The following is an 11,685-nucleotide window of genomic DNA, read 5'->3' on the forward strand; positions in this document are numbered from 1 at the left end:
GCCCAGTCATAGAGCTGGAGCCCGCGAACCCGGAAGCAAGAAGGGTGAAGATGGAAGTGGCTGCAGGGTTTCAAAGAAAGTTACATACTAGCACGTTATGACTTTACCTTGCAGGAAAAAAAAAAACGTCCAGCGATATACAACCGCTTTAATACAATCACATGTGTATTGTACTGTGTATTGTACTGTGGAGTCCTAATACTTTCTAACACATACAGTATTTTCTGTTCACAGATGGAGAAAAAACATGGGATCCAACGATGTGAGGTCAACAATGACTTGGTGACATTTTATCTGAATGAGGTTTGGATTTACTGTATTTAGATTTTTTGTGTCTATATGCATTAACATGTTTAAGTATAACTAAAGGCAAAACAGGTGTAGAAACAAACACTATGAGATACAGAAGGGCATTCAGAGGTACTACCCACAAATAGCAGCACTAAATAATATGCTAACGATATTTCAAATGTAATGCACAAAATCTATTAAAACACATACCATAAAATTGCTACACCTTTTAACATGTAAACAGATATAAAAATGTGCATGCTCACACCTCTGTGATGGCCAACTCTTCTCTATGTGTGTATATATATATATATATATATATATATATATATATATATATATATATATACACATATATATATATATATATATATATATATATATATACACATATATATATATATATATATATATATATATATATATATATATATATATATATATATATATATATATATATATATATATATATATATATATATATATATATATATATATATATATATATATATATATATATATATATATATACACACACACAGAATGGCGATCTGCCTTGCTTACATAGACAGACTGCTGTTCTGTCTCCCTCACATTTTTGTAAATCTTTTATTCTAACTTTTTATGTGACAACACTGAAGAAATAACACTTTACTGCAATGTAAAGTAGTAAGTATACGGCGTGTATATCAGTGTAAATTTGCTGTCCCCTCAACATATCTCAACACACAGCCATTAATGTCTAAACCACTGGCAACAAAAGTGAGTACACCCCTAAGTGAAAATGTCCAAATTGGGCCCAAAGTGTCAATATTTTGTTTGGCTACAATTATTTTCCAGCACTGCCTTAACCCTTTGGGGCATGGAGTTCACCACAGCTTCACAGGTTGCCACTGGAGTCCGCTTACACTCCTCCATGACGACATCACGGAACTGGTGGATGTTAGAGACCTTGTGCTCCTCCACCTTCTATTTGAGGATGTCCCACAGATGCTCAATAGGGTTTAGGTCTGGAGACATGCTCAGCCAGTCCATCACCTTTACCCTCAGCTTCTTTAGCAAGACAGTGGTCATCTTCGAGGTGTGTTTGGGGTCGTTATCATGTTGAAATACTGCCCTGTGGCCCAGGCTCTGAAGGGAGGGGATTACGCTCTGCTTCAGTATGTCACAGTACATGTTGGCATTCATGGTTCCCTCAATGAACTGTAGATCCCCAGTGCCGGCAGCACTCATGCAGCCCCAGACCATGACACTCCCACCACCATACTTGACTGTAGGCAAGACACACTTGTCTTTGTCCTCCTCACCTGGTTGCGGCCCCGACACATGCTTGACACATCTGAACCAAATAAGTTTATCTTGATCTCATCAGACCACAGGACATGGTTCCTGTAATCCATGTCCTTATGTCTTGTACACAGTCGGAAATTCCGACGGAAAAGGTCCGATTGGATTATATTGTCGGAAAATCCAATCATGTGTGGGCTCTATCGGACTTTTTCCGTCGGAAATTCCAACAGAAAAAAATTGAGAGCAGGATCTCAAATTTTCCGCTTGTTTGTAGAGAATTCCAATCGGACAAAGTGCCACGCATGCTCAGATCAAATTACGAGACCAAAGCTATTGGCTAATAGCCTCAACGTAGTCCCTTCATAACGCACGAACGCCATCACGTTCCGAACGTTCGGATTTTCCGACAACTTTGTCCGACCGTGTGTATGCAACACACGTTTAGGACAAAATCCATTGGAATGTCCGACCATGTGTACAAGGCTTTAGTCTGCTTGTCTTCAGTAAACTGTTTGCAGGCTTTCTTGTGCATCATCTTTTGGGACGACAGCCATGCAGAACAATTTGATGCAGTGTGTGGCGTATGGTCCGAAAACCGACAGGCTGACCCCCCACCCCCATCCCTTCAACCTCTACAGCAATGCTGGCAGCATTCATCTATTTCCCAACCTCTGGGAAATATGACTTTATATAAGAAGACAACCTCAGGATATGACACTGAGCACGTGCACTCAACTTCTTTGGTCGACCATGGAGAGGCCTGTTCTGAGTGGACCCTGCCCTGTTAAAACACTGTATGGCCACCGTGCTGCAGCTCAGTTTCAGGGTCTTGGGAATCTTCTTATAGCCTAGGCCATCTTTATGTAGAGCAGCAATTCTTGCCAATGCCATGTTGAACTTCCAGTGACCAGTATGAGAGACTGAGAGTGATAATACCAAATTTAACATTCACATCTGAGACCTTGTAACATTAATGAGTCACATGACACCGGGAAGGGAAAATGGCTAATTGGGGCCAATTTGGGCATTTTCACTTAGGGGTGTACTCACTTTTGTTGCCACCTGGTTACACCCTCATGATTTTAGAACTTTTTGGACATTTGTTTTTTTTTGGTGGATTTTTAGTTTACATCACAGTTTATATATAATACATTCAAGTTAGGAGTATCATTCAATTAGATTGTATCACTTATTTTTCTCAATACATGGTCACACATGCTGAGATTATTTAAAGGAACAGCGCACCATTCGCTTTTTGTTTAGTGTTTATATTCCTGCCCAGGATTTGGGTTGCAGCAGTTCATTATCAGACCAGCGCAGAAATACATTTTTTGTTTATTTGAAGTCCTCCAACACACTTATTTGTTGTGAAAGGGACAGAAACAGTGACTTCATTTTCAGCAAATGTTATTAGACGTTATTTTGTCCTCTATTGTTTGGATATATTCAGCCCTGATTTGGGTCTTCTTGTCTCCTTAGATAGGACATGATCCTGTACATATCGACATCCAGATAGAACAGGACATCGAGGTTACAGACCAGAAGCCTGGTATTGTGAGAGTGTATGATTATTATGAGACAGGTGAGATGTGATATTAGCATTAGACTCCGTCATTAAATATTTCCAGTTTTAGATTTTCATACAAACAGTTGTACAAAAAAGTCTGGTCATCACACTCAATAATGCCTACAAAGACTTCAAAATTGTATGTGATTTTGACATTCAGCTTTGGAACGAACATAATTTCCCATTCAAAACCACATACGGTACATTGAAAAAAGGGTAGAAGTCTCTGTGGTCAATAATGAAGGTAAAAAGTCATAATATGTACCATCATCCAGAATTTGAAAATAAAGAGATCGTTAGCTTGGTCCCCAACCAAGCTTCCCAAGAGAAAAGGGGCAATTGGACAGTCTCGGCAAGGTAAGGCAAATACATTCAATGGTGTAGGCAGATAAATGAAAGTACTACAAAAGTTTATTAATACAAAAATAATCATCATTTATAGGTTAAAAACATGATAACAGTCCATATATATCACCAAGACAATGATCCCCAAACAGAGGAGACCGCAATGGGATAGTTGATCACGGATAACATCTCAACTAGTTTCGTGGACTATTGCCACTTCATCAGGAGGGTATCTGTAATTTGATTAACAGAAGATCAAGAACAGTAAGGGTCCTTTCACACGGGGCGGATCAGTTCTGATCCGCCCCGTGGATATCCGTTTGCTCAGCGGGGATCACTCCGCCGATCCCCGCTGAGCAGGGAGATGACAGCTCCGTCTCTGCACACTGCGCAGGGACGGACCTGTCACAGCGCCGCTCTCCCCTATGGGAGATCGGATGACGACGGACCGCAGTGCCCGTCGTCATCCGATCCGATCCGCAGACGGATGGAAAAATAGCTTTTTCCTCCGTTACACTTTTTCGGATCGGAGCGGGTCGGATGTCAGCGGACATGTCACCGCTGACATCCGACGCTCCATAGACCTCTATGGAGCACCCGTTCAGGTCCGCCTGAAAAACTGACAGGCGGGCCTGAACGGGACATCAGTGTGAAAGAGGCCTATAACTCTACCAAGAACATAAACAATAGCAAAGTTTAATGCAACATGTCAATTAAGTGAAATATTATATATAGAAAGGGGAAGAGCGATACTGCTTACACACATCCCTGCGGGCACGGGTACAAGGCGTCACCATCAATCATACTGTACGTTGTTAGAAATTAGTTAATTTAAGGCAAAATTCCCATCTTGCTACTTCAAATTTTTCTTGTCACTAGGACCAAAAATAAACATTGTTTTCACCTCATTAATGATTAGAAAACTCAACCAATGTTCTAAAAACAAAGCTTTTGTAAATGGCTTGATGTTATTGTGAGGTAATAATATAGGGGTGAGACCCCAAAATTCAAAAAGCAGAGGTGCCCATAGGTTAGAAAGAAACTGCCAAGTGTGTTCCTCACACCGGGTAGGTATTTATTGGTCATAAAACAAGTAAAACACTCCATCAAGGTGTTGATTGGCTCTTTATCAGGAAAAGATGTAAAGCAAACAGTGTAGAATAAAATAATATAATTCAGTTCCGCAATCGAACAAATTAAAATAAATAGGTTACAAAAGAATATAGTTAAAATAGTCAAAGTGGATGTTTTCTGTTTACAGATAGGTACAGGTTAGACCACTGCAATGATAATTTAAAAAAATAAAATAAAATATTGTTTGAAACAAAAGATGTCTATGATCATATAATAATACACATACAGTAACATTATGTATAAATAAGTATGTAAAAAAAAAAAGATATCTTAGAACAGGAAATGAAACATGTTGTAAGTAAGTCGGTAAAAAAAAAAAAAAATCTTGTAACAGGAAATGAAAAAATAAATATATATATATTTATTTAAATTATATAATATATATATATAATAAATAAATAAATATATATATATATTTATTTTTTCATTTCCTGTTATAAGATATTTTTTTTTTTTACATACTTATTTACAACATACAATTTTGCTTCTCCATAGATATAGTACAATGAAGGCTGAAAAAATAAAACAAATGCAGCCACCTCATCCAAGGACTGGTAAACTGAAATATAGATAGATACTTTTATAATGCAAAGTTACATACAGTTACATAGTTAGTCAGGCACCCTGCCTTTGGCCAATTATGGCTCTCGCAGCAGAGCGCGCCGTGATTGGCCAAAGCATGCAGGTTAGGTGCATGCTTCGGCCAATCATCACACATCAATGCACACGCTTGAATTTGCCAAGAACGTCCCATAATATTATTCGCTGTTCGGCGAACACCAGATGTTCAAGTTAAAGTTACGTTCAACTCCAACATCGAGCTCCTCCCTACTCACCATGTATAAATATATAAGTTGTCCAATATTGTTAACTTGATGTTGAGTTATACACTTTGAGGTCATTACACAGGACACGGGGGCACTCTTTACATCTGGAGGAAAAAAGAGATTTAGCCTTTACATGTGGAAAGGATTTTTCACAGTAAGAGCTGTGAAAATGTGGAATAGGCTCCCTCAAAAACTAGCAGATAGTTATAAAAATAGAGCTGGATGCATTCCTAAATGCACAAAATATAACTGAATACTAACATTTTCAGGTAATAAAACCAGGGGTTGTTAATCCAGGGAATATCCCTATGTCTTCTGGGGAATCGGAAAGTAATTTTTTTTTCCCCTGCTGAAGTGAATTGGATCATGCTTTATTGGAATTTTTATTTGTCTTCCTCAGGATCAACTGTGGGTATAGATTTATGTATGTGGAGGTTTGCTATTCTTTCTTTCTGTAGGTTGAACTAGATGGACTTGTGTCGTTTCTTTCAACCTGACTAACTATGTAACCGTATGTAAGTTTGCATTATAAAAGTATCTATCTATATTTTAGTTTACCGGTTCTTGGATGAGGTGGCTGCATTTGTTTTATTTTTTTCAGCCTTCATAGTACTATATCTATGGAGAAGCAACGTTGTCGCCAGGGCTCAAATCCTGCGGGAACGCATGGGAACGGAGTTCCTGTACTTTTTCCACAACAGAAACTCAGTTCCCATTAGCAGCCGTGTCCTGCAAGACTTTGAAGTACGTGAGCTGTGTGGCAGGTACTACGCCAGCAGCCGCCGACACAGCTCACAATAGTAAGTGCTGCACACCTGACCATTCAGGCATTACCAGTAGGGGGCCCCATGACAGCTTACGCTTCGATCTACCTGTCAATCACAGCTAGCTGGCAGGTAGATCAGGTCTAGGTCTAGCTGACGGGTAGATCAGCTATTCTGCTCACAGGACATGCAGGGAGAGAGGTGAGCTGAGGGAGGAACATCAGTTTGGGGTGGTAAGCTGAGCACAATACCTGGCAAAGTTTAATGACAGGATGGAAGTTGATGTGGAAATATGTGAAGGGTTGGAATAGCAGCGAGTGTGTGTTGGAGCCCCTAAGCAGGAACACATCACTATCTCCCCAAGCATTCTGTCCAGATAATGTGCAGTTCATTTATGACCTTTCCTTTTAACCCTGTGTTATCCAAACTCTGTTCAATGAAAAGTGTAAACTCACCACATAAACACTCTATATACAAAATAACATTCCCCAATAAAGATCAGAACATGATGTTCACATTTGCATGGAAGCACAATTGGATGAATAATGATTATTCAGAGAATTAACGTATTTATGTTTATTGAGGATCGTTTTTGTTTTATGTACTAACAGTTAAGCTTTATACACACAATACGAAAATTGGATGAAAAATACCACTTTTGAAGCGTTTGTGCATATGAGCGTATCATTTATTTTTTTTGGTGGGGAGTGTATCTTGGGTGGGAGTTCCTAGACTTTTTTTCCTAGGACTTGACCCCTGGTTGTCGCCCTAAGACAGGATTACAGAACATTCCTGCCCATCTTTGAAAAATAGGGGAAGGTGTTTTGTAGATTTTAGTGTAGCATTGTTAGTTCACTGCAGTTAGAAGCTTGCTGGTTTTCTGGCAGGATCAATTGGTGGTTTTGCTGTTAACGACACATAAAAAAGGCTTTAAATGGTATATTTCACAAACCAAGAGGAAACAATTGAGAGAAGTTTATTGTTAGATAAACTTTACATTAGCTAATAAAAGAGATGATGTAAAGACCAAACATTCTGTTTCATTTGATGACTTACACAGTACAACACTCAGCTGCTACATTTACCGTTTCAGTTATTATACATTTGAATGAAAACACTTACAGTGTCCTACCTGTCTCTGTTTTTTAGTTCATGAAGCCTTTGCAGAATACAACTCTCCCTTGTAGCTCTGGTAAGTGCATTTATTCTGTATCCAGTTTTTCATATTCCGACCAGCACAGAGCCTCATGTACTTGGATTACTACAGAAGAGCGCTCAGTCATTCAGCTTCCAAGAGTAAGGCCTCATGCAAAAACAAGCTGCGCGGCCACTACCAACGCCAGGAAAAAGTTGCTTTGATCAGCGTTTCTCCACCTCTATTCAAAATCAATGGTTCCTTATGAGAGCCGTCTTAACTGGTCCGAATTTCAGCCCCTTGATTTAAATAAAAGACGCATCCAAGTTGGATAATGATGATCCGACTTGTGGTGCGACTTGTGCTCTGAGTATCTTGAGGGGGAATCCCACAGCAAAAATGAAAAAAAAAATGGCATGGTCTCCCCAAGATCCATTCCAGGCCCTTCAAGTCTGCTATGGATCTTGAAAGGGAACCTCATGCCAAATTGAAAAAAAAATGTGGCATGCCCCCCCCCCCAGACCATACCAGACCTTTCGGTCTGGTATGAATTTTGCCTAAAAAAAAAATGGTGTGGGTCCCCCCCCCCCCAAAATGCATACCAGACCCTTATCCTAGTATGCAGCCCATCAGGTCAGGGAAGAGGAGGTAAGCAAGTGCCCCTCCCTGCTGGACCATACAAGGCCACATGCCCTCAACGTGGGGGGGGGGGTGTGTGGGTGCTTTGGGGCAGGTGAGGCTCTGTGCCCCCCACCCCAAAGAACCTTGTCCCCATATATATTGATGAGGAAAAGGGCCTCCTTCTCCCAACCCTGGGTGGTGGTTGTGGGGGTCTGCGGCAAGAGGCTTATCAGAATATGGAAATCCCCTTTAAGAAGATAGATAGGATGAACAGTTAAGGCTCAGAAGGCTATCAGAATATTTACTAACTTGCATAGCTAATTGTTTGCTTGTACATGATGTCTGAAAAAGGGGGTTTCTCCGCATTATCTCCTTCGGAGTATTTACAGTGATCCCGTGCAATACTAGTGTCCAAAGGTTGTGCTCAGTGTCCCTAAAGCACTACCTTGCCTGTGCTCAAGGATGAAAAGGACTGTTAAAGAAAATAACTGAATATAAACAGGTAACCAATGACTGTCTTCACTCTATCACCATAACATTCATAGCCTGAATGGTCTAAAGACAGTGCATTTCCTGTTCATCTGAATCTTGTCAGAGCATTCACAAACACCAAGAGCTCACAATGCAACTGGAAGATTTCTTTTTATTACATTGGCACTCCCATATTTGTGATGCAACAGAGCAAATGGTAAGGCATGCATTGGATATTGTGTGACCTGGAACAGGAAGTTGTCTTGTCCCTTTGGGAATAGGGACAGGCTAGCTGTAGAAATATATGGACAAAGGGGAATCGATCAGCCATGACATCACAAACTACAACCACGACATGTGAGCCCATCGTTACAAAGTAACAAAACAGGGGATTTAACTACACTAATGCATAATTAAAGCAACAAAAACGTTTGCGTACAATGCCTTTAAAGCATTTCAGATTAGTCCCCACTGACCTAGCCAGAGAAATTTCTCCAGGACTGCTGGGACATACTACCAATTAGTTTTCAACTACTGTAACAAAAATGTGGTACATTCACAACCCCTTTAACACTTTTTATCTCCCCACTGTAGTGTGCCACCACATAGAGGCTTTGGTATTGATCATTCTTATGAAGATACTGATCTGTACAACTAAAATATGTCTGTTTCTCCTCCTTGTGTCAGGAGACTATAACCACTTAAAGACCAGCCACAGCAGTTGTACTGCGGCAGGTCGGCTCTCATGGGGGAATCGCCGTCATGATACGTCAGTCACTTTAAGACCACAGGGGGGCATGCATGCACTCCCGCAGCATGATGCTGGAGCCGATGGGCGTGCCCGGTGACCACAATGCCTGCTGGCCACCTGTGATCACTCCTGAGAGAAATAGAATAAGGATCCGTCTATGTAAACAGACAAATCCCTGTTCTGTCAGGGGAGGATAGACAGATCATCTGTTCCTAGTGATTAGGAACAGTGATCTCTCTCCTCCTCTAGTCACTACACTGCCCCCACAGTTAGAAACACCTCTCTAGGGAACAATTAACCCCTCGATCACCCCCTAGTGTTAACCCCTTCCCTGCCAGTGACATTTATACAGTAATCAGTGGCTATTTATAGCTCTGATCGCTTTCAATGGTGCCAAAAAAGTGTCAAAGGTGTCTGATCTGTCCGCCACAATGTCACAGTCCCACTAAAAATCATTGATCACCGCCATTACTAGTAAAAAAAAGTTATAATAAAAATGCCATAAATCTATCTCCCATTTTGTAGATGCTTTATTATTGCAATTTTATTGCGTTTTTTTTTTTGCACATTGCCATACAGTTCAGCCTCCCGCAAGCAATTCAAGGTCCATGCTTCTCTTCATCACTTCATCCTCCATCTTTGCCCTCTCCTCTTTTATTTCTTCCAGCTCAGGGTCCTCTTTTCTCTGCCATTGGCTGGTTACTGATGATGTAACCTCTGGGTTAGCATACTAGCGTTACCTCATCCCAGCCCCCAGATCCATTCTCCCCATCTTACAGATAGTAGGAGTGGCCCGAGACTGTACAGTGCACTGCGCATGTGACACAAGCAACTGTGCACAAAAAAATAATAATAATCATTTTAGCAGATGGGTAAAGGATTTTATTTTGGCGGAAGAGTTTTACAAAGTAAGGAAATCATCAGTCACTAATACACACTATGATCGATTAATACGTTTTGGTGTTTTCATGGTTTTTGGCACAATTATATACAATGTTATAGACGTCCCGTTTCCTTTTCTGGCCTCTATGTGCTGGTGATGCTGTGATGTGGATGGGGACAGGGCCTTTTTGAGGCGTTATAACCATATAGTGTATGGCTGACTTATAATAACTATTAATAAGTGCACGTTTGTCAATGTTTTAAGGCATAACCACCTTCCTCACCTACATTATTTTTCTTTCCAGATACTAAAGGAAATGTAAGATAAAGCAGGAAAACCAAATTGAACCGAAATTGCTCCAGAAGGCGACAAGCCTGAAGTAATGCAGTATACATTATGTTGAGATTGTGTTCTGCAAAAATAAACTTATGATACCAAGTGTCGCATTATTTCTGTTTCATTACTTCATAATTATTACAGCCAAGTCAATAGTTAATTTTCTACCATACTGCCCAGTGTTTTCTCAGACATGGTCTACTGTCTGTTAACCACTTCAGCCCCAGACCATTTGGCTGGCAAAAGACCATTCGGCACTGCGTTGCTTTAACTGAAAATTGCGCAATTGTGCGATGTGGCTCCCAAACCAAATTGACGTCCTTTTTTCCCCCACAAACAGAGCTTTCCTTTGGTGGTATTTGGTCACCTCTGAGGTTTTTATTGTTTGCGCTATAAATAAAAAAAGCATCAATTTTGAAAAAAAAAATGCATTATTTTTACTTTTGCTATAATAAATATCCCCAAAATATATATAAAAAAACATTTTTTCCCCACAGTTCAGGCTGATACGTATTCTTCTACATATTTTTTGTAAAAAAAAAAAAAAAAAATCGCAATAAGCGCTTATTGATTGGTTTGCACAAAAGTTATAGTGTCTACAAAATAGGGCATTGTTTTATGGCATTTTTATTAACATCTTTTTTTTTTACTAGTAATGGCTGCGGTCATTTTTATCGTGACTGCGACATTATGGTGGACAGATCAGACACTTTTGGCCCTTTTTTGGGACCAATCACATTTATACAGCGATCAGTGCGATTAAAAATGCATTGATTACTGTGTTAATGTGAATGTCAGTGAAGAGGTTAACCACTAGGTGGTGCTGCAGGGGTTAAGTGTGTCCTAGGGAGTGATTCTAACTGTGAGGATGGGCTATGTGACATGACACTGATCAAAGCTCCCGATTACAGGGAGCAGTTATCAGTGTCCTGTCACTAGGCAGAATGGGGAAATGCTTGTTTACATCAGCATTTCCCCTGTTCTTCCTCTCCGTGAGATGATCGTGGGTATCCCCACTGACACCGAGTCTGCGGGACAAGCGATCACACTCAAGGAGCCCGCGGTGGGCATGCGCCCGCAAGCTGCTTCTTAAAGGGCAACGTACAAGTACATTAATATGCCTGTACTTGCCCTTCTGTCAATGTATATTGGCATGAGATGGTCGGCAAGCAGTTAATGCAGAATGTGTCATTGACATGGTGACCTCAGCACAGGGGCGGACTGACAACTCATGGGGCCCCCGGGCAATAGAAGATCATGGGGCCCCCTT

General features: G+C 40.5%; 1 protein-coding gene across 1 annotated transcript in view; it reads left to right on the plus strand.

Moving 5' to 3' along the window:
- The window catches only part of LOC143929827 (alpha-2-macroglobulin-like), a 32,558-nt gene extending 22,040 nt beyond the window's left edge, over window positions 1-10,518 (plus strand). Inside the window, exons 10-13 of the mRNA XM_077453803.1 lie at window positions 235-303; window positions 3,061-3,163; window positions 7,368-7,410; window positions 10,384-10,518. Coding sequence (XP_077309929.1) covers window positions 235-303; window positions 3,061-3,163; window positions 7,368-7,405 — 210 coding nt within the window. The 3' untranslated portion in view covers window positions 7,406-7,410; window positions 10,384-10,518. The remainder of the gene's footprint in view (window positions 1-234; window positions 304-3,060; window positions 3,164-7,367; window positions 7,411-10,383) is intronic.
- Window positions 10,519-11,685: the final 1,167 nt, after the last annotated feature.

The sequence above is a fragment of the Lithobates pipiens genome, unplaced genomic scaffold (genome assembly GCF_037356315.1).
Source record: "Lithobates pipiens isolate NorthernLeopardFrog02 unplaced genomic scaffold, aLitPip1_a1.2 Scaffold_25, whole genome shotgun sequence".
NCBI classification, from domain to species: Eukaryota; Metazoa; Chordata; class Amphibia; order Anura; family Ranidae; genus Lithobates; species Lithobates pipiens.